Genomic DNA, 21,973 nt, shown 5'->3' with positions numbered 1-21,973 from the left:
GGGTGGGAGGACATAGAGCAGTGTGAGCCTATTACATAGCGCTACCGTTGGAAGTCAGCGAGTGTAAGTTGTGTCTGGGCCATTGAGATTGTGATGCTGCGTTCAATCTAAGATCTTTACAGGTAAGCAACGTAGACCGACGGAGTGGTCTCGTGTGCAACGCTATGCATCCGATCGCGGTGAAACCACCCGGAGCCAACCATGACGGTGTCACTTTGTATCACTCGACAGTCGACTGCGGACACACAACCCGTGATCTATGTACACAATGCACGCCAATATCCAAAGACGCAAAGAGGGGCGTAGATACATAGATAGATAAACCCGTGATACATACTTCCGTTGCAGATACCGACCGACCGCAAGACTACACAGGCAAAGCAGCCTGACTCTTCTCTCCAGGCTGCGCCAGCGCGCGCCACCTCTGCCACCTAGGCGAGTTCTCCTCCGGGTTACGGAAGAGGAACACAGCGGACATGAAGATAGACTGATATGGCCACGCATTAGTTTCAACACGAGAAGCGAGGGTGCGTCAACGAACCGAGAATGTGAGCAACGCTAGGCAAGGAAGTATACCGACGAAATCTGCGGCGTGACGTGAGTAATAATGGACGTCGAATTGATCGGCTTCGACACTGACCAATGTCCGCACCTAGAAATGGCGCGTTAGCACTGTTCGTTAGCGACGCAATCGAAGTGAAGCTTACCAAAGCCGTTGGGTGCTCCCGGCATCGTGCCGCGCAATTGCGTGAACGCAAACAAAGTCGCGACGGGCAACACCAGGACATCGCCTCTGACACCTTTCCCGAAGAATACCGACACGATACAAGCCATGATGAACGTAATAGTAATCATCCCTGAACGAAGTCGTTAGTGAGGAAGGAAACTCGGCAAACCAGAACACTCACAGATGGCGATGACAATCAGTAGGGCATACATCCTGATCACCTGCCCTCTGGTAACGACTAAGTTCTTGATAGACACGTCATGGGCAGCTAGCCCGGATGTGTTAGTGTCGAGCTTCGCATTGAATCCGCTAGAGCGCGGCATGATGGTGTTAGATGGCGACGCCGGCGAACATACGGACAGAGAACGTACACTGCAATTCCATTGGTGGTACCGATCCCGATCGGCACGGTACTGTTGTCACTGACGGATTGCGCAAAGAACACCAGAGTGGATGTGTACCTTGGAAGTTTGTGTGAGCTGGACCGTAGGCATGAGTGGAGGAAATGCGCATGCTTACTTGTCGAAGGGATACGACTGTGCAGACCGACCGCCGTAGTAGAAGTCCGTCATGGCTACTTGGGTCCTGAACTGCGGCGAACTGACGCGGAAGTCGGGGGTGCTGCTCGCGTTATAGGCTGCATAGTCCGTCGCGTTGATGGAGAAGATCGGCGTGGGCTTCTCATTATTCGCCGTCGTCGTGCTGGAATCGCCGCGCAACAAATTCCTGTCGAAAAATTGCAGCGAAATGTCAGCAGTGGTAGCACACGTCGACCACACATTTGCTTACTGATCAAAATATATGTTGACATCCGGACAGTCCGAAGTCGACGGAGACGCTCCATCGGGGCAGGTGTAATACAGAAACCAGTCGAGTGTAATGGACTGTGAATCCGAGTCGACGGATATAAGGTTTGCGTCCAGCTTGACCTATGTCTCAAGATCTCAATTATGCACGGGAAGACTGTTCAAGTTGATGGTTGCACTAACCCAGACCGGATCTTCGACGAGGAAAGAGTCGAGGACTTGAACACCCTTGAAGGTGCCCAGGCGCAACGTCCAACCCACCGCGATGCTGGTGCACACGAGGACAAGGATGAAGACGCTAGAGACGATGATCCAGTGCCTGTCCACGAAAGCGATGACCGCTCTGATTAGATATTCCATTGATAGCTTCAATCTCGATGGCCGCTTGGGTGGAGACGACGCAGTAGGCAAGTCTGTGTCATCGTTGGGAGACACTGGCAGCTTGATGACCGAGTCGGGTGTCGTCAGGGGGGTGTCGTTGAGCCCATACGGATCGAACTGTTGGAACGCTGGCAGAGTTTGGGCCCGTTCTGCGGAGACGAGAAGAGTGTCGCTTCCTAGAGCGGGGGTCGGTGCCGTGCCAGCCCTTGCTGGATGCCTGTGCGTCAGATCGATGACGGTCGGGAATGTTACTGCCTGAGCCATATTACGCTGCCTGAGCTCAATGACGCGGATTGAAAACCTGAGTCTGGAGGAACAAACAAGTAGCCAAGAACAGTCAACGGAAATCGAAGACAAATTAAGGACTGTCCCAGTGCCACAGGCAGCAGTAGCGAAAGATCGAAGTGTGAGCGGTATAACTGGGGGTCATCCCTTATAAGCAATTTGAGAATGACGACCGACGGCTCACTAGCCTAAGCCTAGTTCAATAGTTGTTTCGTAATCTGCGGTCTCCCCTTGATTCCAGACAAGACTTTCCTGCGGTTTGACAGCGGGCGATCCGCACATCGACATCCATGTGTTTAGAGCACAGCATATGGGCTCAATTACTCACGCTTGCAGGGGCTATACACGAACGGGGCAAGGGGCGTTCAAGTCCGTGATGGTAGCATGGTCGTTGGACGGAGCATGAGAGAGCCTAAGAGCCAGACTATCACTTCACGTGCGTCGGTAGGACTCGGAGTACTCACCGTGACAGCCAGACTCCTCCCCACCATGACAGCCAGAACCTTCGATACGGATGCCTGAACGAAATGACGGGATATGAAGGTGCTGCCTGAAGCAGATCAAGCACTGAGGATAAACTGCGATGGCCTCTTGAGTCGTGACGATTTCACCTGTGGCCGCTTTCCATGATGATGATGATAGGCCCCTCATCGACAAAACACACATAGGCGGAGGACGTCGGGTCTTGACTTCTAGTGATCCGGATCTGCAGCTCCTGCCGTTCGACCTCGGCCACCCTCTAGGGTGTAGCTGGGATAGGCTTGACCCCGTCGCTACTTCATATGGTACTGGCACCTTGACGGAACCACCGACTCCGCCTCTGCGCAGTTCCAGACGCAGGGGCCGATTGTTTTGAAAACAGCTGTCAAAAGGCGCAGCCTCGTCGAGTCAACTCACGTTCAGTATGCAGTATATTATTGATGACTCACCAGCACGGTCCGGGTAAAATCCCAAGGGTCGAATCTTATATCGACCCGATGTATGTCAACTATTACAGGAGTCGACTCACTATGTACGTACCGCAAATGCATATATGGTGCGGAGTCCGCCGCCGGGCGTTCTGTGAGCAACAGATCAGTGATCGTGCCTTGACCTTACTCAGTTCGCAGAGGCAGTGGCCGGGGGGGCACTTGAACGTCGGCGGCTTTGAACGAATGTTCCCACATGCTCCGATCGATGTAATGAGCCTGCCATGGGATGATACGAACCAGTACTTAAGCGTAGGTATGCTAAGCATCTTCCTACGTGAATTTGGCGCCTCACGGAGAAGGTGAGCAGTGCTAAGCAGGGGAGGATGCCTACGAAATCTGGAATGCAACATGAGCGACGTCTGGCAGCGTAAACCGCTGCAATACCCACCGATATCGGCACCTGTAAGAATGACAATCTCAATTGGGTCTCGACCAATAGAAGGATGATGCTCACCGAAACCACTCGGTGCACCAGGCATCGTGGTCCGCAAAGAGGTGAATGCAAACAATGTCGGGACTGGCAGCACCAAGACCTCGCCTGACACCTTTGCCGAAGAACACAGACACAATACAGGCCAAGACGAAGGTGATCGTGATCATCCCTGGTAGACATGAGGTATCGTACCGCACAAGACGACGCTGAACTCACACATTGCAATGACGATGGTCAATGCATAGATCCTGATGACTTGTCCTCGGGTGACTATCAGATTCTTGATCGCAACGTCGTGCGCAAAGTCCCCGGATTCGTATATGTCAAGTTTTGCATTGAATCCACTAGATCATCGTGCAGTGTCAGAAAGATATGATTTGATTCGTGCCGCGGTCGCATACTTACACAGCAACTCCTCCTGTGTAACCGAAGCCGATGGGTATCGTGCTATTGTCGCTGACTGATTGCGCAAAAAGAACCAAGGTAGATGTATACCTAACAACGCTCGACATCAGCAGCTGGAACTGATTGCTCGATATAACATTATCATCAAACTCACCTGTCGAAGGGATATGACTGACTGGATCGACTGCCACGATAGAAGGCGGTCATGATCAGCTCGGTCCTGAACTGCGGAGAATTGTAGCGATAATCAGGATTGGTCGTATTATGATTAGCCACGTAATCCGCTGCGTTCAGAAGGAACAGGGGTCCAGGTTTCTCGTTGTCCGTAGTCGACGTTGAACTATTCCGCAACAGGTTTCTGGCATCTGATTAGCCGGCCCGGGACTAGCGTTCTTAGCCATGAAATTACTCAAGACTTACTGATCAAAGTAGATGTAGACATCAGGACAGGCCGGAGTGGACGCAGAGGCACCGTGTGGGCAGTAGCAGAAAACGATCCAGTCGATCGTGATAGACTGCTCCTCTGAGTCGACTGAAACGAGGTGCGCATCGAGTCCAACCTAAGGCTCGGCTTATCAGCTGTGGATTGAATACAGCCGAATTGACTGCACCTACCCAGAGCGACGTCTCCTGTTGTATATCCGCATCAAGGATTTGGGTAGCTCGGAAGCCACCCAGACGTAGAGACCACCCCACCGCAATGCAGATGCTGACGAGCAGCACCACAGAGACCAACAGAAATGATCAAGTGATTCACCACGAATTTCTTCACGAGGTAGTAACACCACCTGCGCGCGCGATTCGGGAATGGCTTCGATTTCGACTTCGGCTTGGGCGAGGATTTCGTGCTGGGCGAGTCTGTCTCCAGAGTAGCATTTGTTCCACCCGTCAGCAACGACGATGTGTCGCCCTGCACATTGTGATGGTCAAAAGGGATTAACGGGAGCTCGTCCAAGAAGGCACAAGACCCGTCCTTCTGCATGGCCGAGAGCGTTAGCGTATTGGCTCGCGCCAGACGTTTAGATGCTCGATCGGTCTCGGAGGCAAACGTTGTTTCTTGCGACATACTCAGACCAAGTTGGCAGCAGGACAAGGTGGAGACGCGGGAGAGAAGGAGCGATCTGGGGAAAGGCCAGAACACAGGATGTCGAGACTCAGAGAATAAGAGCACACCGAAGAAGATGAGGTATACCGACGGTCGACTGACCAGCAATTTTATAGACAAGTCTCCCAGCGGTGACTGCGTGCTAGTGGCAAAGATTGCAATGCGGCGTCTTCTGCGGTTTGACAGAAGAGACTGCCAGCTGTGGCACCAAACATCGAGACGCTTTTGCGTCGCATGCGACAACGTTCTTAGCGGAGCTGCGGCGAGTGTGTAATGATAGACTTCAAGGCAGGACATCCAGTTGAGCCACAGTATTCTCCGTAGCCCAGCGCCAAACGGAATTGTTAACGAGCGCCCTCGTATGTCCGTAGTTTCGAACCCGCCTGTACGAAGGAAACCGCAACGGCGGCAATCCCAGTGTTAAGTCAGGCATTGCGCGCGACAGAACCAGTCACTCACGCGATGATGCTTCACAGCGTATGATAGTTGACGGACACAGCTTTGCGGCCAGCAGGGTCGATGTCGCTGGCATTCTGGCGTTGTACTACGCATTGAACCTTATTCCAACCTTACCTCGCAGGTATACCTGGATTACCAGGACCTGAGTGTATATATCGCGGCCAATCGACATCCCAGTGCAAGGCGCTGCCACGGCTGTTCTTCACTCACTACGATGTGAAGGAGGAAGATGATTCATATTAGGGAAGTTGCCACCGCCCTAACCTGAAATGTTAAGAATTGGATCGTGAGGCGTGACATCATACCACATACGAGCACAGAGGAAGACATCCTTGACTGAGCAGCAGACAACGCACACCCCTATGACCATCACTCTGCCTCGTGTTTCTTCTTCCGCTTCTTCCGTGTGTCCACCGCTACGGCGGCGTCCGACTGGTCCATTGACTTTTTGCGCTTCTTTTCCTTCTGCGGTTCCAAGTCCGGTGGTCGGACCTCATCGCTGGATGAGGGCGCTTTCCCCTTCTCCCTCTTCTTCCGTTCGACCACAGAAGACGAGAAGCCCTCACAGCAGTCTGGTGTGGTCGCAGGAGCATCGCATCCTGCGTCTTTGTGTTTCCGTTTCTTCGACTTTCGCTTGGGCTGTGACTCGTCCTCGTCAAGCTGTGCCTGAGACGTTTCGCACTCCCCAGCCTCCTCCACCGCTACCTGGGTCGAGGACTGTACGAACGACATCGAGAGCTTGGACGAGCCGAGGCCGCCTCTCGGGCGGTCAGTATAGTCCTCCGCCTCAACCGTCTCCACGCGCGGCCTCGAGGCACCCAATCCGAGACCGCCCCTCGGACGATCGTCGTAGTCATCGCTAGACGGCGTCTCCGCGGCGGCAGGGGTCGAGGACTCAGACGTGCGGTTGCTCTTCGCGGCGAGCTTCTCGCGGAAGTAGTCCATGACGCTCTTGCTCGAAGTCGTCAGGTCTTGCATTTTGGGCACAGCAGAGGCGTCAGGGCCTGATGCGGGGGTATCGAGAACGGTAGAAGATGAGGAGGGATCGGGTGTATCAGTCAGAGACGGCGTGGCAACGAATGGCGACGACGAGACTCCGAGGATTTCAGCAATTGCTGTAGCAGACTTGGATGCCATTCCTTTCATTGCAATATGACGGGCGCGATGTGCACGCACACTGCGCGAAACAGCCGTCAGTAAAGGAACGAACGAGAAATAATTGCGCGTACGGGCGTGGCACAACCACCGGGGCTTTCGCGGCGGCCATAGCTTCCGCTGCTACGGTGGTCGAAACACTACTTTTGCCCGAGGAGATAGCATCTTGGTCGTCGCTGGCTTCGCGCTTGCGCCTTTTCTCTTTCTTGCTCTCCTTGGCAGCGGGCTCCTCCTCCTTCGCTCTCCCTTTCTTGTCCTTTTTCTCCTTTTTCTCCTTCTTGTCCTTCTTTTTCTTGCGTCTCTCCTCCTGACCATCCTCCGACTCGGCATCGTCGTCCCCCTGATCGTGCTTCCTCTTCTTCCTCTTCCGTGGTTTCTCCTCCTCCTCGCCGCCCTCCTCCTCTGGCTCCTGCGCACTCTCCTCAGCCTGTGCGGACGGCCGCACGAAGCCGTCAATCTTAGGGACATCCGCTGCACCCTCCTCGCCCGCATCGGCGTTCAGCCTCCGCAACAGGTTCTCAAAGTCCTTTCCCTGCTTCCATGCCGTCCCGTCCTCGTTATTCTTGTGGTCCGCGCCAATACCGAGCATGTCGAGCTTCTGGTATACGGAGATGTGATTGGTGCGCCCCTCGCCGGACACACCGAGGCCCGAGCCTGAGGCCCAGCCAAACTTTTCGAGGTATGAAGTGCCGAACTTGCTCGCATCTGCACGGGGTGAATTAGAACAGGCCCCCGGCGGCGGTGAGGCTACGCACCGTTTGCCCATGTGAGGTTTCGGGGATCTGCGCCAATGCGCTGCTTCGTTTTCCGGCCTGAAAGGCCCATCGTAGACGTGTTCTACTAGTGATGTCTTCTCCGGGTCTGAAGATGGACAACCTGAGTGTGTGTTGTCCGAGTGAGCGACAACAATGCGAAGAGTCAGTGACAGCCGTATCACCGGGCTTGCTCAGAGGTGGTGACAGTCTGCAAGATTCCATCTCACGGCGCGCAAACCGAGATCAATCATGGGCGCTCCGGGAACCCCGGGCCTTTGGCGTCAACGAGGATCCCGGCCTCACGCGCTTCAAGTGGGCGACTCCTTGAAGTACTCTTTGTTCATCAACATTACCCGCGCTACGTGCTACTACCAACTAGGATATCCGCTGTGCGATTCACAGGGCTTTTGCGCTAACGTTTACTGCTTGAACTCGGCTTGAGTCGTCTAGAAAGGAAAGACATCTGCACGGCTGTTCATTCCGAGTCGAGTCGATTGGCACCTCCGAAGCAGGTTGAACCGTGGACGTTCTGCATTCGCTCATCTTTACGACATACAATTCTAAGCTCCCCTGCGCTGCGACTGCAATATCAACTAACCCTCAAACGATACAATGCCCTCTCAGCAGAAGACCGTTTTCGAGAGTGCAGATTCCATAGGCGAAGGCGACTCGTTCCTCGTCCCGGACTTCCTTCCACCCGAGTTATCAGAACATGCCTTCCAATGTGTTCGAGATGAAGTGAAGTGGCATCGGATGGTTCATAGAGGTGAAGATATTACTTCTAGGCTTGGGTCAAGGGCCCTACTGAAGGGTGCTCAAACAGGCGGCGAGGTTCCACGATTGGTTGCAGTGCAGGGTTTCGTCCACGAAGATGGCAGGTGTGTCCAGTCACAATCATCCCATGCAGCACTAACCTGGTGTGCCCATAGTTATCCTATCTACCGCCACCCAGCAGACGAGTCTCCGCCCCTCCTCCCCTTCTCACCCACCGTAGAACTTATTCGACAGCACGTCGAAGAAACCCTCCACCACCCCGTCAACCACGTGTTGATCCAGCACTACCGCACCGGTGCCGACTACATCTCCGAGCACTCCGACAAGACGATCGACGTCGTGCGCGGGTCCAACATCGTCAACGTCAGTCTCGGCGCACGACGTGTCATGACCCTGCGCACCAAGAAGGACGCTCACCGCGCGTCCGCCGACGCGAGCGAGGGCCGCGCGTCGCAGCGCATCCCGCTCCCGCACAACTCGATGTTCGTCATGGGTCTAGAGACGAACATGCGCTGGCTGCACGGCATCCGCACGGACAAGCGGCCTGAGAAGACCAAGTCGGCGGAGGAGCGGTTCGCGAACGGGGAGCGCATCAGCCTGACGTTCCGCCACATCGGCACCTTCCTGACACTCGGGGACACGCACATCTACGGGCAGGGCGCGCGCGGGAAGACGCGAGAGGGCGCGCAGCCGGTGGTGCGCGGCGGGAGTGAGGCCCAGGCGCTGATCGACGCGTTCGGGAGAGAGAACCACTCGAGCGAGTTTGACTGGGATGCGGCTTATGGGGTTGGATCGGACGTGCTCCATTTCAGTGAACGCGCAGATGCGTTGTAACGTTCGCCGCTGTCTGAATGGACTGTGTGCAAGGTGAAGGTCGCGTGGTGAAGAGCCTTGTCACAAATGTGTGTGGCACCACGGCCGCTTGATCGTCCAACCAACAACCGGTCACTCGCAGAGCCTCCAAATCGTCGTCCGTATCCTTCCTCAAGGAACCCTCCTCAACTATGCTTGAAACTAAGGATACCGCGGTCCAAACCTACATCAGGCAGGTCTCTGTCACTTACGACAGACGTCCCTATAACCCCTCCCCGGAGGAGAATGAGATACTGAAGAATCCTGGTACGTTCTGCAAGTATCTTGGCTGCGCTATCTCATACGAACATGTCGCTCCAGGGACTGCTCACGCGAACCTTGCACCCTCCCTCGAATGCCCTCATGGCACTCAGAGCAGCGGCTGGGCGGACAAACACAGCGGGCACACCGTTCTACAGCAGCACTGCGCCTACTTCGATGCCGACGGCGATAACATCATTTGGCCGCACGACACATACCACGGGTTCCGCAACCTGGGGTTCAATATCTTCTTGACGCTGTTCTCCGTCTTCATCATACACTTCAACTTCTCCTACCCAACCTGCCCAGGCTACCTGCCGGATCCGTTCTTTCGTATCTACCTCGCGAATATACACAAAGCCAAGCATGGCAGCGACACTGGCACTTATGACAACGAAGGCCGCTTTGTCCCTCAGAAGTGGGTGTCCTCGCACCCATCTCTGCTACTGAGGAAGGAGAGCTGACCCAGACCGCCAAACAGGTTCGAGGACATGTTCGCGAAGTATGGTGATAAGGATGGGTTGACGATGTGGGACATGTGGGAGCTCATGGGCGGCCAGCGTGTCTTGTTCGACGTTTTCGGCACATTGGGTGCTTTGTTCGAATGTGAGTATCACTGACTCTATCTCCATCGGAAGCCCGGATACTTACAAGGCGCGCAGGGTTGTCCCTCTACCTCCTGCTATGGCCCGACGACGGCATCATCAGGAAGGAGGATCTGAGGCGTGTCTACGACGGGAGCATCTTCACCGAGCTATCCTTGCGGCGCTCTGGCAAAGCCAAAGCGATCTGAGTGTGGAACACGCACACTGGCACATGGAATCTCTCCGCGCATATTTCGTTCCCGTAGAGTCCACTTTTCTCCGTGCGTAATGTGTAGTGAAGCAGCGCGACGTCAGCTATCCTTCGGCCCCGATCGTAGCAACCATCGGGAGGCCAGTGTCGTGCCAGAAAAGGCAAGTGCACTCGATCCGCTGCGGGTGAGTGCGTCACGCATGCCATACGCTCGCAGGACATCGTCATTCTCCAAGCGACTGGAGCATAAAAGGGCGATGCGGCCATCCGAAAAGTTCTGTGATGCTCCCAAGACGAGTGGCACCCCTCCCGCTCACTGTATTGCGTACACTCCACACGCGCCACTCTCCCCGCGGCGACGCGACTTCCTCCTCCAAACTCTTCTCCAGAAACCGCTACCTTGTAACTGTATCCAGACCATCGCAAGTCATGCAGACCGTTATCAACAAGGTCACCGGAAACGACGCCAACAACATCAGCGGCTTCGACCACGAGAGCGTTCCCGAACTCAAGGGCAGGGTAAGCACACGCGTACTCGGTTTCCCTCGTTTTCTCTCAACAGTGTCCGTTGGTTTGTTTACAGACTGCAGTCGTGACTGGCGGTACGGTCGGCATTGGCTTCGAAGTCGCCAAGGCCCTCGCGCTCGCCGGAGCGCGCGTCCTCCTACTGTCGCGCAGAAGTGAGAACGCGGAGGAAGCCATCTCAAAGATCAAGTCCGAGGCAGACCCAACCGCGCCCATCGTCGACGTCACCTTCACGCCGTGCGACCTGGGCAGTCTAGAAAATGTCAGGCAGGTCGGGGACCGCATCCGAGAGCAAGAGGACCGACTTGACATCGTAAGCCGCCGACGAGCCAACCATGCATTGAAACCGGGTGACCGTGCTGATGATGCTACAGCTTGTCCTCGACGCCGGCGTGGGCGTGAACAAATACGACGTCTCCGCCGACGGCATCGACCGCCACTTCGCCGTGAACCACCTCGGGCACTTCTATCTCACCAACCGCGTGCTCCCGCTCATGCGGCGCACCACCGAGCTCCCCGACACACACGTCCCGCGGATCGTCGCCGTCTCCTCCGAGCTGCATCGCGCGCTCGCGACGACGGTCAAATTCGCGTCCATCGACGAGATCAATACCGACATTGGCGCGAACGGGCTGTATGCGCGCAGCAAGCTCGCGAACATCCTCTTCATCAAGTATGGGCTGGTCGAGCGCGTCCTCCGTCCGACAAATTCGCGCATCGTCGCGATCGCGACGCACCCCGGCGCGGTGCACACGACGCAACAGGACCAGTTCAAGGACACATTCGGCACCGTTATGGGAACGATGATGAAGCACCTCACCATCCCGTTCATGCGCAACCCGGAGCAAGGCAGCCTGAGCACACTCTGGGCGGCGACGAGCGAGGAAGTCGATCAGGACCCGGCGAAGTGGAACGGACACTACATCACGGATCCGGGACAGCTGAACGAGGAGAGCAGAGCCGCGCAGTCCCCGGAGTTGGGGAAGAATCTGTGGGGCCTCAGTGAACTCATTGTGAGGAAGAATTTAGGCCCCGACGCTCTGCTGCCATGGGATCAGCACATGTAAAACAGTAATGTGTGTTACCTTTGGAAGTACGGACATCTGGAGGCGGACTGGCTTGAATTGACCTGTACAATATCACATACTGTACCAAGAGGATTCTCATCATCGTCATCGGGAACGGCATCACAAAGTGTGCGTGAGGGCGTTTGAACAGACTAGTGTCGTCCAAAGTCGAGCACTTGAGAGAGAGAGAAGACGCAGCCTGCGATGATACAATGGGTGTTTCATATGCAGAGCGCTGCATAAATTTTGATGCTACAGGAAGCAAAAGTCGACAACACCTAAACAGCACAACAGCGCCACACATCCCATCGACATGCCCAACCTCACCGGCGCACAACTCGACTGCGAGGAGAGACAGGTTATGAGACCACGGACCAGACACGGACGAGGTCGTCGGTGAAGCCACCGAAGAGCGTCTGGCCGTCCGCTGACCATGCGATGGAGACACACTCGGGTGCCCGCGAGTTGGGGCTCTGGGCGAAGTCGGGGGTGAGCTCGTCAACGATCGACCTGTCACTGTGTCAGTCAATCTGTGCCGCATGGGTGGCCGGGACGATACGCACTTGCTCTCAAGGTCGAAGATCTTGATGCAAGTGGCGGTCGCCGCGCAGAGCCAGTAGCGGTTGGGCGAGAAGACGAGGGCGTTGACGATGTCGCCCGCCTCGAGCGAGTACAGGTGCTTGCCCTCGTTGAGGTCCCAAAGCATCGTGATGCCGTCCTTGCCGCCGGACGCCGCCAGCGAGCCATCGGGCGAAACAGAGATAGTGTTGATGTAGCCAGTGTGGCCGTAGTGGTTGGTCTTGAGCTTGAACTTCGAGAGCTCCCAGACCTGAGGAGGATTTCAGTACATTGTTCAGACGAAGTCGAACGAGTGGCGGAAAGAAGAACGGTCAGAGATCTTGGTGATTTTAGATAGTCTCATTGGGCGAACCCTCTGAAGTAGCAAATATATTGTAACATCACACCGAAAGGGAGGGGGAGGGGAGGGGATGAACCAGACGAAAAACAAAGGCTCACCTTAACCACCTTGTCCCAACCGCAGGAGACAATGACGGGGTTCAGGACGTTAGGGCTGAAGCGCACGCACGATACCCACTCTTGGTGGCCGTCCTCCTTGATATCGTACTTGCACTCGCCAAGCGTGTTCCAGAGCTTGATCGTCCGGTCGCGCGAGCCGGAGACGATCTGCCGGTTGTCAGCGCTGAAGCTGACAGAGAGGACATCGGAGGTGTGTCCGACGAAGCGGCGCGTCGTGAGACCGGTGTTGAGGTCCCAGAGGCGGAGTGTGTGGTCCCACGAAGAGGAGAGGGCGAACTGGCCGTCGGAGGAGATGACGACGTCCGAGACGAAGTGGTTGTGGCCGTGGAGGATGCGCTTGGGGTAACCGTACTGGTCCTCATCCCGGGTCAACTGCCAGACGATGATCGTCTTATCTGGGTGCACGGTCAGCTCACCCGGTCAACACGCACATATTGGCAGCCTGGGCGCACATACCACGGGAGGCAGTAAGGATCATGTCGGGGTTCTCCGACGACGTCGCGACGGCGGTGACCCAGCCTTTGTGGCCGGGCATAGACCCAAGATAGCGCAGGGACTCCATGGTGATATGTGCGAGAGGCTCGAGAGGGTGTCGGCGTCGGGCTCGGGCTGCTCTTCGCTGCTTGCGATATTCCTTGGTCGACCGCGAGAAGCGCGTGACAGCCACCGTGACTGGTACTATACAGTGCCGGCAGCTGCCGCATGTCCCGGCGCTTATGCTGCATGACCTCTGGCGGTGGCGCCCGCCTCGCTGCTGGCAGTGGACGACGGGACACTGCTTGCACTACACTCGGCGTAGATCCTACCACTCTTAACCCTGGTCTGGGTGCGTTATAGCTGCTCAGCGAAGATTACTGCAACAGCGCAAACTCCCTCAGGATCCAGGTATGTACTACACGTCATGCCCACCTGTTTCGACTTGCCCCTGCCTGCCGGGCACCCTTCTAAGTTATGATGCATGAAACTTTATATTTGCTACTTCAGAGAGCTCCGACTCTATGAGACGAATTTATCCACCAAGATCTCTGATTTGTTATTGCTCTGCGTTCCCGTAACATCACGCCTTGATACTGACACGTTATTTGTCCTTAGTGAGTGGCGTTGCCAACACCTCGCTTTCCGCTTGTACCTGGAGGCTCATCGTGGTATTGTGTGTGATGTGGAGTCTCGAGGTATGGGAGTGAAATTGGGAAGTAGCACTGTACGCAACCCTTGGCCACTGTATATGTCCAACGAGTCCTCACTATGTCACGAGCAACCATTCTGGCATTGCCTGTGTGTGGCGAACTCCTGTGTGGTCATGACCCGGATGGCGAGCAACATCAATACTCCTCGTCGCTGGCTCGCCTCAGTCGTTGCTGAGTACGTAGGCGCGTCGCCGCTGTCGCGTTTTCCTGTCGCGATCACGTGCATCGCTATAACGTTTGACTTGCGCGGCGAGTTGCGCCGTCAGCGCGTCAGTCCAGTACTGAGTACTGTCACTCAGCACCTTAAGCAGGCCTCAGCGCTAGCATCATCGCCTCAACATCACCTCAACAAGTCGACTATTGTGTTCACCTCAATCAGTACTGCGCTCGGCAGCATTGTGACGGCACTCAGGTCGGATCGAACACTAGTATGAAGATTCCTGTTATCAGTTAGGTCTCGCATGAACGTCGTCGGTCGCAGTCTGTTGACTTGAGCCTGTGTAGTTGATACAGATCCAGGAGTAGATGATGTCCTCGCGATGTGAGTCCATGACACGCAATCTGTCCTGATCAATCTGTCTAGATGTACTGAACCCTTCGACAGATTGCTCGCCCTCGCTTCTCCCGAACTCGATGTCCGCGCGATCATCGTCTCGTACGGTGAGATGTGTCAGCCTCGTTTTCGTCTGCTTCGCTGATATCATTGAAGGCAATACCACCTTAGAGGCTTCTCAGTGAGTGAGCCTCTACCTTCATCGCAGGCAGGCATATCACGCTAACTCCCGCAGTCTCAACATCATCAAGCTGTATCATGCTCTACTGCAGCACCTAGAGCAATATCCCGAACAGAAATCTCGTTACCCCGGGCTTGCAAACACTCATAAGGTCATTCTTGCAAAAGGATGCAGCGACCCGCTTGCAGGCGAGATCCATAGCGCAGAATACTTCCACGGCCGGTACGTCAAGGTGCTGGCTCTGCAACCCTAGCTCAGCCGCATTTCTTTTGTAGCGATGGGCTCGGAGACATAGACGAGCGCCATCCGGATCTAAATACCGAGTTGCCTACCGCAGAGCACTCTCATTTAGTGCTGACAGATCGACCTGGGGTAGAAGTGGCCTGCGAGATCATCGAGAACGAACCTTCCAGGAGTATCACCTATGTGGCCCTAGGTCCCCTCACCAACCTTGCCCGACTGCTGCGGGTGGGAGGAGATTCCGTCAGAGATCGGATCGGACGCGTTGTATGTATGGGCGGTGCCCTGGACGTTCCAGGTAACACGAACCCAGTCGCAGAATGTGGGTCATGCAGCGCCTATTCACGAAACCCGGCTGACCAGCAGCACAGTCAACTTCTTCGCCGACCCCTATGCTGTCAAAGAACTGCTCCTACCCGACGATCCGCGCTCCGGTCTCCCTCTCGAGCGCTTCCTCCTCCTTCCTCTAGACATCACGACCCCGCACGAGCTGCCCTTCCCTATCTATGCTACTCAAGTCGACCCGACTTTCGAGAACGCAACGACGCGGCCTTCCCAACCGAAAGGCAAGCCGCCACTCGTGCACTTCACCAGCTCCTTCCTCGAGCGCACGCGCGAGATCATGGTCAGTTACGGCAAGGACGCCATGGAGCTGCACGACATCGTCGCTGTCTGGTGTGCCATCGCGAACCCTCCCGTTGAGGTCGAGACGGCCGGCGCGCTGCCGAAGCTCGAGCCCGGGTGGAAGGCCTCACAGCGCAAGTTCCAGATAGAGCGGTAAGAAGGTCCTGTCTGTGTCTTCGCTGGTGTTTACCGGACCGCGCGCCCGTAGGATCGGTGAGATCACCAGGGGCATGTGCGTGGTCGACCGGCGAGAAGATCCAGGGGCGTACGCCCCCGGTGCGAACCGCGCAGAAATGCAGGCCGAACTCGAGAAGCATCACCTGCACCACTCCGGGCCGTTCGAATCCACTGCCCTCCCAGCGCAAGTTGAGGTGGAGCGTGCAAGTGACGCGCTGCCTCGGAACCTTACCACAGGTGGGGTGGCTTGCGTGTTCGAGACTCCCGGACCGGAGGTACTGCTCAAGCTTCTGCTTGAGCGGGTCTGGGGTGTAACTGGTTGACTCGCGAGTTGCTCGAACTCTGTGCGATGCGTCGTTTGCCAGAAAATGTTTTACTAATACAGTGCAGTTCCAGGGATTAGCCCATCCATGAGTGTATATGCCTCTAGGTAGGTAGCTCTCGAAATCGTAGTACAGTTCATCTCGTCGTTACACCAAGTAAATGGTGGTCGGACATGAGTCATCGTCATCGGATGACCTCCACGAACTCCTCTTCTGCCTTCTTGTCCAACTCCGAAGGCGACTTACGGCCTGCATCGCTGATGGACTCGACGTCGACGCGCTTCTCCTTGGTCGTTTGGATCTCATCAATGGTGCGCAGCCGGAAGCCACCCTTGCGAGTCTGATCAAGCACCATGCCACTACGGGAGGAAGGCAGTCAGATTAAGTCAACCTTCGAAGGGTATACCACGTACACAGCATAGACGGTCATGGCGACGTAGCCGCTGAAGGGCACCATATACGAGTGTGCGGTGTTCTTGTCGGCGATGACACCTTGCGCAGGAGGGTACCATGCCCCACCTCCGACGCCCTATACCAACGGCATCAGTGCATCTCATATCGTCCAAGTACAGGGTATACGGACCATGACGACCAAGCCGGAGCCGCGCTTCGTGTGGCGACCCAGATTCTTCGTCGCCAACGTGAAGATCACCTGCAAAAATGGTCTGAGCGGGGCCAGTGCGTAGGTGTCACAAGCGACCCACAGGATAGCAGATGGACTCGAAGAAGAACAGGATAAAGAGGCAAACGGGTCCTCCAACTCCGGGCACATAGGCTGTGAGAACAGCAAACGTGGCGCACATCACACCGTAGACAGAGAGACACAACGCTGGGTCGATGTAGTTGAGCAACACCACGCCGACGAACCGTCCAACGGTGAACGTGATCTGGCAGTACGAATAAAGTTGACTCGCAAGCGGCTTGCTGATGCCGATGTTTTTGTCGACGAAATAGTTGACCGCCATGGAAGCGACTCCAACTTGTGCACCGCTAGATCGACGTCAATAGCCACTTCGAGATGCGGAAGTACACATAAGCTGACTTACGTATAAGTCGTCTGTGCTATCCAGCCGAAGATACAGTGGTACTGCTTCCAGAATGGCTCTTCATCGCCCTTGAGCCCAGCTTGCTCCATCTCCGCCGACAGGGCGTCTTCAGAGATTTCGGGCAAGGGACAGAAGCTAAACCAAAGGTGAGCTAGCGCTTTCTGATGCAAATAGGAGCTCTCACAAGAATAGGATGTTCAGGACCAATCCGAGTCCTGCGACAGCAAGATAGACCCTTCCGACCTAGTATGAGTAGGCAGTAATGCGTGTAGTGGAGGCTATACCGCACCATTGAACAGTGGCGAGCGAAGTCGCATTTGCGCCCTGGAAGAAATACCTCGAGGCAATCATAGGCCCGGCGAAGGAGGCGACGCCCTGCCATGCTTGGCTGAAGTTGAGTCGAGCGGCAGCGTACTTAGGCGAGCCAAGAACGGTAATGTAGGAGTTGGCAGCTACCTCCAAGCAGGACAGTCCACATCCTGCGAGTGATGTCAGAGACACGTCACACCGTTGAAATCGTACTCACCGATGACGAACGTGCAGCCCACGAAGCCACCGTACTTCGCATATACAGCCGATGGCCAGAAAAAGATGGCGCCTGAATGCCAAGTCAGTGGCTTTCAATTGAGTTCGAGTAATGTATACTGACCGAGAGAGTAGAACGTTAGACCCATATGGACTCCTTTCTGATCCCAAGTGTCAACGAGGCGTCATGTGGACCATGGTGAAAACTAACCTTGTAACCATATTTCCTCATCTGTATCTCGTCAGTGAATGAAAGAGTGCAGATGCCTGGTGTACTCACGAACATGCCCGCGATGGGTGCATAGACAAGATATGCTCCCTAGACCGACTGCCAGCGTGAGGCCCAACTCAACCGTTACTGAAGGAATACGCACGAAGTACGCTACTTGCAGCATCGTACTCTGGAGCTTCGAGATACCGAATACCTGCTGGAAGTGCGCATTGAGGACATCAAGCAACTGTTGTGAGGATGGGTGAGCGACGCGTTTGCCATTGCAGATATCAGCCCAACTCACGCCATACGCGAAACCCCACGTGAAGAAGAGCGAAGTCACAAGGGCGAACGCGAAAGCCCACTCCCTGCGGGAGAGCTCGGAACCTAGAGGCAAGAAGTTCATTCGTGTTTTCGTGTCTGACAGCCATCGAGGAGCACGTACTGGTCGTCTCAGCAGGTGCCATGGCAGGCAGGCGAAGGGCTCAGAAGCACACGGCTACGAGATATATACCACGGAGATTGTGGGGCCCCATACTTGGGCGGGGTAGGTCCTGGAAGGGGATGCCATGCCGAAAAGCAGTCAGAGTGGTGAGCACCTGAGTCCGCGTGATGCCACCACACGTCGGACGCGGTACACCACGGTCCGTAGGGTCTGCCTTCCTCGCGTCTTCTTCTCGGTCGCGTTGTGTTTCCACCCTGCAGCGCGCAATGAGTGGTCTGGTGACGCTATGCTGCCGCTGCAGCGCGGGACGCAGAAACCGATCAACCAGTTCATTACGGCGGACGCCCGCACTTGGCCAGCACACATGAGTAGCTACGAGATCGCCTGCCTGATTTGGCCTGGGGTGTTTGATGGCACTCGATCTCGTGACCAGCGTATGCCGACGGTACGGTGCGCGTTTCCACAGACTCGGTCTTGTGTTTGGTGAAGATCGCTTCCGCCGCGCCCCCCACCGCGACCCCCAGTTAGCCAACATGCAGAACTCCTCAGCACAGGCACAGTCACCGGCACCAAGCCTATCATACCTTCTTGCGGTCAGCACCCGTCGGCGCATTGCCTGTATCGCGGTTCTTTGCGCGCTGACCGCGCCTGCTCGTGCTCCAGAACGTATACCCAACTGTCAAGGCTCTTCATCCTAGGGAAGGAAGAAGGAAATGGCGCCTTCGAGTGGCAAAGAAGTTTTGGGATATTCCCGCTGAACGAAAGCCAGCATACGCCGGGGTGCGTGAGGATCCCCCGAGGTTCTCGCTCGCGATGCCTGCATGGCAATTCTGAGCCATCCTTCTCAATAGGCACCAGCATCGGCAGCTTGCGAGGAGACCGACTTCGTCACGGACGACGATCCGCTTGACGATATGTCTGACGATGCCCCGGGAATCGGCATCCTTGTCCGCACTGACTACTCCAACGAGGAAGCCTGGCAGGCATTCTACGGCAAGCTCCAGGAGAGCGAGGCAGAGTTTGCGTCAGCAGAATCTCCCGAGGATGACCCAATGACTGGAGACGCGCCTCAGCCAGCAGAGGGAAGCTCAAGCTCCGGGCCTGATAACGACCGCAATGCATTGGACGAAGACGACGAGGACGAGGACGAAGAACCGCCGCAAATCTTCTTCGTTATTAACGCTCCGCCGGAAGGCCGCGCTCGATTTGCGAACATCTCCAACCTGGCAGCCCTACGACTGCTGAATGACGTGGACGTCCGTGCTGCGCCCTCGCCGCCCGCAGGCACCAAACGTATCAAGCCGCCAAACAGGCTCGTCGATCACGACGGCTGGCAGGAGATATACACCGGGAAGACAGTTTGGATATATGATGCGAAGTCGAACGTAGACCAGTGCGTGCGGCTTGTGAGTGGGCACGGAGGGCCGTACGGGACTGCGTCGTGCGTGTCCTACCCTTGAACGTCACTGTTCACCGTGGGACTGACTCGATTGCGGTTGGCTGTGCGACAGTGGGGACAGCTGGCGCGCCCGCGTGAACCATATTTGCGAGCTGCAGGTGAACCTCGCCTCAGGTGCAATGACGATCGACTTCGGTGGGATGGATAGGTGGGATTACGAGGAGCGCGTGCGGAATATGGAAGAAGCAGTGCAGCCATTGAGTTAGGTAAGTCCCATAATATGCTGACCAATGCGAGAGGATGAATTGACCGGACACAGACCGGCGTGCGCATTTACGGCGGGTGCTGTGCTGTGTCTGACGTAGGCCTGCGCAACCCGTTCAATTGGCGTCCAAGTCAACTGTCTTCAGCGAGTACGGAGCTCACGACGTCGACGTCGCGTAGAAGGCAAAAGTAGTGCCATTCCTTTGTGGCGTTTCAGATGGACGTCAACTTTGACGGTGGGACGAATGTGAATCATCCTGCCAGCATTTGAATTAAGATTAGACTAAGTACATCCATATTACAGTTCATGGTACAACAGTAACATAAAGATAGCATGCATCGACATATAAGGATAGAAATGCCAGGGCGGACGGCGACCAGAGCCACTGTCGGGCGTAATCAGGACAGTCGACAGGAAGCCGCGATCCGAGGACTTACGTGCGCCAATGTTAGATGTCGGAGGGGAAAGACTTCATTGTGGTTGCGGCAACCTGCCGCTGGACGAGCCTGCATCCTCCGGACCTGATGAAGAGCGCGTTGACCGCACGTCTGACATGCGCTGTGTAGGGTTCGATGATTCGGGGCTCGTTGCATCGTCGTCTGTAATGCCGTCTTCGTCCTCATCCTCAACAAGTCCATTGCAATCCAAGTACCCACCACAGCATTCCGACTCTGAGTAGCCGCTGTTGCTCGGCCCTGCTTGTGGGGGTCCTGGGATCCGCGCCTGCTGATGAGAATAGCTCGATGATTCGCCCGGTCCGCGAAAGAGATCGCGGTGAATGGCGTGCAGAGGCGGCAGCTCAATTCGTTGGCGGGGCGAGGGCGGCAGTCGGTGGTGCGGCTGTGGTAACGGCGAGGGTGTGAACGACGGTGTAGCAAGTGACGTGGGTGTGTGGTTCTGGATTGGGGGGAGGCGGAGACTGGAGGCCGAGGACGGCTCAGAGCCAGAGGGCGGGCCGAAGGCGACCTGCTGGAAATGGGCGATCGAGTGCGCGGCGGCGGAGAGGTTGTGCATGAGCTCGTTTGTAGCGGCGGCCTGCCGAGGGCGGTGTGAGATGCAAAGGCCATGAAGACCGCAGCAGCGCGCTGCGTAGACAGGGAACGCGCGTACCATCTCTGGGCTGGGGCTGGTCCTCTGTGCGGCGGACTGGCCAGCGGCTCTGAGTTGCGCGCCGAGGACGTCGATCCGCTCCTTGAGACGGGCGTTCTCCTCCTCCGTCTGCTTGCAGCGCTCCTCGAGATCGGCGACATAGCGTGCCTTGCGGGCGCGGTAGTCGCGCTGCTGGAGGAGGGCGCGGGAGGGCGGGATGGTCATGTCCTTTCTGCGGCCGCGGGTCATGGCGGGGGAGGAGCTCGCGGGGGGATGATGAGAGTTCCGGAGGAGGCGGACTGGAGGACAGCCGGGCGTGGACGAGCATAATATGGAGGGGGCGCCTGTCAAGTCCGTGACCGTCGTGCAACAAGATCTGGAGGCGCGTGGCGGGCGCTGGGCCACAGAGCGGTGACTCGCCCTGCCCTCGCCCGGATCCGACGACACAAGCCATCACCTCCCCGTCAAATTCCATCTGCCCATCATCCCCTTGACAGTTCCTTTCGCCCCCTACCCGTTCACACACGTCGCTACAACCCCCATTCGCCGACCAGCCAGCCCCAGCCCAGTCGCCAGGCACCCTCTCAGTCCGCGAATTCGTCCTCGCCAGCGGCGTCCGCGTCAAATTCACCGCCTCATGCGTCCAATCCCTGGCCCATCAGACATTGCGCAAATTGCTGCAAATTGGCTGATGGCGGTGATCTCGTCATCATCTTGATTCCAGACACTTTGCTTCCGCGGACTCATCACTCCGGCTGAACGGATGTCGTCTTGTTCCCTGATCACCTCGCCCTGCGCCCTGATCGTGCACATTACAACGTCAAAATAACATTTCATTACGTGCTACGCCGAGCCACGACACTCAGATCGGCCGCGAGCCACCGCAGCCACCGTCAGCCACCACGGCAGCAGCC

At 56.2% G+C, this 21,973-nt stretch overlaps 12 protein-coding genes across 12 annotated transcripts; 5 read left to right on the top strand and 7 right to left on the bottom strand.

Moving 5' to 3' along the window:
• Positions 1 to 367: 367 nt before the first annotated feature.
• On the bottom strand, positions 368 to 1,893 carry C8Q71DRAFT_704326 (uncharacterized protein; the record flags this gene model as incomplete). Its single annotated transcript, XM_047920377.1, has 8 exons — positions 368 to 487; positions 542 to 585; positions 708 to 857; positions 909 to 1,036; positions 1,099 to 1,188; positions 1,247 to 1,453; positions 1,517 to 1,656; positions 1,717 to 1,893. The coding sequence occupies 8 exons, from the start codon at positions 1,891 to 1,893 to the stop codon at positions 368 to 370; spliced, it is 1,056 nt and encodes a 351-aa protein (XP_047781260.1).
• Positions 1,894 to 1,991: 98 nt separating this feature from the next.
• Positions 1,992 to 3,210, bottom strand: C8Q71DRAFT_514959 (uncharacterized protein). The gene is made up of 7 exons (XM_047919075.1): positions 3,129 to 3,210; positions 2,811 to 3,061; positions 2,664 to 2,749; positions 2,528 to 2,611; positions 2,388 to 2,451; positions 2,184 to 2,333; positions 1,992 to 2,131 (listed from the first exon to the last, which is right to left on the bottom strand). Exons 2-7 carry the CDS (start codon positions 2,863 to 2,865, stop codon positions 2,091 to 2,093), a joined length of 480 nt encoding a protein of 159 aa, XP_047781259.1. The 5' UTR covers positions 2,866 to 3,061; positions 3,129 to 3,210; the 3' UTR covers positions 1,992 to 2,090.
• A 287-nt stretch (positions 3,211 to 3,497) lies between these two features.
• Positions 3,498 to 4,990, bottom strand: C8Q71DRAFT_856115 (uncharacterized protein; the record flags this gene model as incomplete). The annotated part of the gene is made up of 8 exons (XM_047927257.1): positions 3,498 to 3,570; positions 3,625 to 3,772; positions 3,820 to 3,947; positions 4,009 to 4,098; positions 4,163 to 4,366; positions 4,429 to 4,568; positions 4,624 to 4,638; positions 4,766 to 4,990. 8 exons carry the CDS (start codon positions 4,988 to 4,990, stop codon positions 3,498 to 3,500), a joined length of 1,023 nt encoding a protein of 340 aa, XP_047781258.1.
• Positions 4,991 to 5,721: 731 nt separating this feature from the next.
• On the bottom strand, positions 5,722 to 7,687 carry C8Q71DRAFT_749748 (uncharacterized protein). Its single transcript, XM_047923224.1, has 3 exons — positions 7,483 to 7,687; positions 6,802 to 7,432; positions 5,722 to 6,749 (listed from the first exon to the last, which is right to left on the bottom strand). Exons 1-3 carry the CDS (start codon positions 7,550 to 7,552, stop codon positions 5,942 to 5,944), a joined length of 1,509 nt encoding a protein of 502 aa, XP_047781257.1. The 5' UTR covers positions 7,553 to 7,687; the 3' UTR covers positions 5,722 to 5,941.
• Positions 7,688 to 7,996: 309 nt separating this feature from the next.
• Positions 7,997 to 9,175, top strand: C8Q71DRAFT_514827 (uncharacterized protein). Its single transcript, XM_047919073.1, has 3 exons — positions 7,997 to 8,248; positions 8,306 to 8,360; positions 8,412 to 9,175. Exons 1-3 carry the CDS (start codon positions 8,095 to 8,097, stop codon positions 9,088 to 9,090), a joined length of 888 nt encoding a protein of 295 aa, XP_047781256.1. The 5' UTR covers positions 7,997 to 8,094; the 3' UTR covers positions 9,091 to 9,175.
• Positions 9,176 to 10,304, top strand: C8Q71DRAFT_514828 (Caleosin related protein-domain-containing protein). The gene is made up of 4 exons (XM_047919074.1): positions 9,176 to 9,375; positions 9,430 to 9,787; positions 9,851 to 9,975; positions 10,032 to 10,304. Exons 1-4 carry the CDS (start codon positions 9,261 to 9,263, stop codon positions 10,160 to 10,162), a joined length of 729 nt encoding a protein of 242 aa, XP_047781255.1. The 5' UTR covers positions 9,176 to 9,260; the 3' UTR covers positions 10,163 to 10,304.
• A 289-nt stretch (positions 10,305 to 10,593) lies between these two features.
• On the top strand, positions 10,594 to 11,756 carry C8Q71DRAFT_795719 (uncharacterized protein; the record flags this gene model as incomplete). Its single annotated transcript, XM_047925622.1, has 3 exons — positions 10,594 to 10,683; positions 10,748 to 11,002; positions 11,064 to 11,756. 3 exons carry the CDS (start codon positions 10,594 to 10,596, stop codon positions 11,754 to 11,756), a joined length of 1,038 nt encoding a protein of 345 aa, XP_047781254.1.
• A 77-nt stretch (positions 11,757 to 11,833) lies between these two features.
• C8Q71DRAFT_749740 (guanine nucleotide binding protein beta subunit) lies at positions 11,834 to 13,429 on the bottom strand. Its single transcript, XM_047923223.1, has 4 exons — positions 13,251 to 13,429; positions 12,774 to 13,189; positions 12,320 to 12,585; positions 11,834 to 12,266 (listed from the first exon to the last, which is right to left on the bottom strand). Exons 1-4 carry the CDS (start codon positions 13,354 to 13,356, stop codon positions 12,116 to 12,118), a joined length of 939 nt encoding a protein of 312 aa, XP_047781253.1. The 5' UTR covers positions 13,357 to 13,429; the 3' UTR covers positions 11,834 to 12,115.
• Positions 13,430 to 14,091: 662 nt separating this feature from the next.
• On the top strand, positions 14,092 to 16,159 carry C8Q71DRAFT_514523 (nucleoside hydrolase). The gene is made up of 8 exons (XM_047919071.1): positions 14,092 to 14,430; positions 14,486 to 14,522; positions 14,586 to 14,641; positions 14,691 to 14,715; positions 14,770 to 14,937; positions 14,991 to 15,277; positions 15,327 to 15,732; positions 15,788 to 16,159. The coding sequence occupies exons 1-8, from the start codon at positions 14,412 to 14,414 to the stop codon at positions 16,077 to 16,079; spliced, it is 1,290 nt and encodes a 429-aa protein (XP_047781252.1). The 5' UTR covers positions 14,092 to 14,411; the 3' UTR covers positions 16,080 to 16,159.
• Positions 16,000 to 18,522, bottom strand: C8Q71DRAFT_514498 (MFS general substrate transporter). Its single transcript, XM_047919070.1, has 14 exons — positions 18,307 to 18,522; positions 18,166 to 18,248; positions 18,025 to 18,108; positions 17,931 to 17,969; positions 17,862 to 17,882; positions 17,775 to 17,811; positions 17,652 to 17,723; positions 17,415 to 17,604; positions 17,310 to 17,360; positions 17,126 to 17,260; positions 16,784 to 17,069; positions 16,663 to 16,731; positions 16,493 to 16,608; positions 16,000 to 16,438 (listed from the first exon to the last, which is right to left on the bottom strand). Exons 1-14 carry the CDS (start codon positions 18,326 to 18,328, stop codon positions 16,264 to 16,266), a joined length of 1,380 nt encoding a protein of 459 aa, XP_047781251.1. The 5' UTR covers positions 18,329 to 18,522; the 3' UTR covers positions 16,000 to 16,263.
• Positions 18,523 to 18,839: 317 nt separating this feature from the next.
• Positions 18,840 to 20,354, top strand: C8Q71DRAFT_821483 (uncharacterized protein; the record flags this gene model as incomplete). The annotated part of the gene is made up of 5 exons (XM_047926205.1): positions 18,840 to 18,932; positions 18,970 to 19,086; positions 19,158 to 19,747; positions 19,818 to 20,216; positions 20,274 to 20,354. 4 exons carry the CDS (start codon positions 18,840 to 18,842, stop codon positions 19,969 to 19,971), a joined length of 954 nt encoding a protein of 317 aa, XP_047781250.1. The 3' UTR covers positions 19,972 to 20,216; positions 20,274 to 20,354.
• C8Q71DRAFT_514811 (uncharacterized protein) lies at positions 20,234 to 21,702 on the bottom strand. The gene has a single exon (XM_047919072.1). The coding sequence runs from the start codon at positions 21,306 to 21,308 to the stop codon at positions 20,442 to 20,444; it is 867 nt and encodes a 288-aa protein (XP_047781249.1). The 5' UTR covers positions 21,309 to 21,702; the 3' UTR covers positions 20,234 to 20,441.
• Between the last annotated feature and the right edge of the window lie 271 nt (positions 21,703 to 21,973).

Source organism: Rhodofomes roseus, assembly GCF_022264815.1.
Source record: "Rhodofomes roseus strain CIRM-BRFM 1785 chromosome Unknown C8Q71scaffold_6, whole genome shotgun sequence".
In the NCBI taxonomy this organism is placed as follows: Eukaryota; Fungi; Basidiomycota; class Agaricomycetes; order Polyporales; family Fomitopsidaceae; genus Rhodofomes; species Rhodofomes roseus.
The sequence above is the reverse complement of the archived record's forward strand: the minus strand, read 5'-3'. Positions and strand labels throughout refer to the sequence as shown.

Coding starts and splice junctions, on each gene's coding strand:
- C8Q71DRAFT_514498 (XM_047919070.1), bottom strand. CDS start 18,328: ATGGCACCTGCTGAGACGACCA. Junction 18,109..18,165: donor CGTGGGGTTTCGCGTATGGC/GTGAGTTGGGCT, acceptor TCCTCACAACAG/TTGCTTGATGTCCTCAATGC. Junction 16,732..16,783: donor TCGAGTCCATCTGCTATCCT/GTGGGTCGCTTG, acceptor CCATTTTTGCAG/GTGATCTTCACGTTGGCGAC.
- C8Q71DRAFT_749740 (XM_047923223.1), bottom strand. CDS start 13,356: ATGGAGTCCCTGCGCTATCTTGGGTCTATGCCCGGCCACAAAGGCTGG. Junction 13,190..13,250: donor GATCCTTACTGCCTCCCGTG/GTATGTGCGCCC, acceptor CCGTGCACCCAG/ATAAGACGATCATCGTCTGG. Junction 12,586..12,773: donor GTTGGGACAAGGTGGTTAAG/GTGAGCCTTTGT, acceptor AATCCTCCTCAG/GTCTGGGAGCTCTCGAAGTT.
- C8Q71DRAFT_749748 (XM_047923224.1), bottom strand. CDS start 7,552: ATGGGCCTTTCAGGCCGGAAAACGAAGCAGCGCATTGGCGCAGATCCC. Junction 7,433..7,482: donor AAACCTCACATGGGCAAACG/GTGCGTAGCCTC, acceptor CACCCCGTGCAG/ATGCGAGCAAGTTCGGCACT. Junction 6,750..6,801: donor CCGGTGGTTGTGCCACGCCC/GTACGCGCAATT, acceptor TGTTTCGCGCAG/TGTGCGTGCACATCGCGCCC.
- C8Q71DRAFT_514811 (XM_047919072.1), bottom strand. CDS start 21,308: ATGACCCGCGGCCGCAGAAAGGACATGACCATCCCGCCCTCCCGCGCC.
- C8Q71DRAFT_514959 (XM_047919075.1), bottom strand. CDS start 2,865: ATGTGTGTTTTGTCGATGAGGGGCCTATCATCATCATCATGGAAAGCG. Junction 2,612..2,663: donor GGAGGAGTCTGGCTGTCACG/GTGAGTACTCCG, acceptor TCTGGCTCTTAG/GCTCTCTCATGCTCCGTCCA. Junction 2,452..2,527: donor CGTGTATAGCCCCTGCAAGC/GTGAGTAATTGA, acceptor GTCAAACCGCAG/GAAAGTCTTGTCTGGAATCA.
- C8Q71DRAFT_514827 (XM_047919073.1), top strand. CDS start 8,095: ATGCCCTCTCAGCAGAAGACCGTTTTCGAGAGTGCAGATTCCATAGGC. Junction 8,249..8,305: donor GCATCGGATGGTTCATAGAG/GTGAAGATATTA, acceptor GTGCTCAAACAG/GCGGCGAGGTTCCACGATTG. Junction 8,361..8,411: donor TTCGTCCACGAAGATGGCAG/GTGTGTCCAGTC, acceptor GTGTGCCCATAG/TTATCCTATCTACCGCCACC.
- C8Q71DRAFT_514828 (XM_047919074.1), top strand. CDS start 9,261: ATGCTTGAAACTAAGGATACCGCGGTCCAAACCTACATCAGGCAGGTC. Junction 9,788..9,850: donor GGCCGCTTTGTCCCTCAGAA/GTGGGTGTCCTC, acceptor ACCGCCAAACAG/GTTCGAGGACATGTTCGCGA. Junction 9,976..10,031: donor ATTGGGTGCTTTGTTCGAAT/GTGAGTATCACT, acceptor CAAGGCGCGCAG/GGTTGTCCCTCTACCTCCTG.
- C8Q71DRAFT_514523 (XM_047919071.1), top strand. Junction 14,642..14,690: donor CGCGATCATCGTCTCGTACG/GTGAGATGTGTC, acceptor ATATCATTGAAG/GCAATACCACCTTAGAGGCT. Junction 14,716..14,769: donor ACCACCTTAGAGGCTTCTCA/GTGAGTGAGCCT, acceptor TAACTCCCGCAG/TCTCAACATCATCAAGCTGT.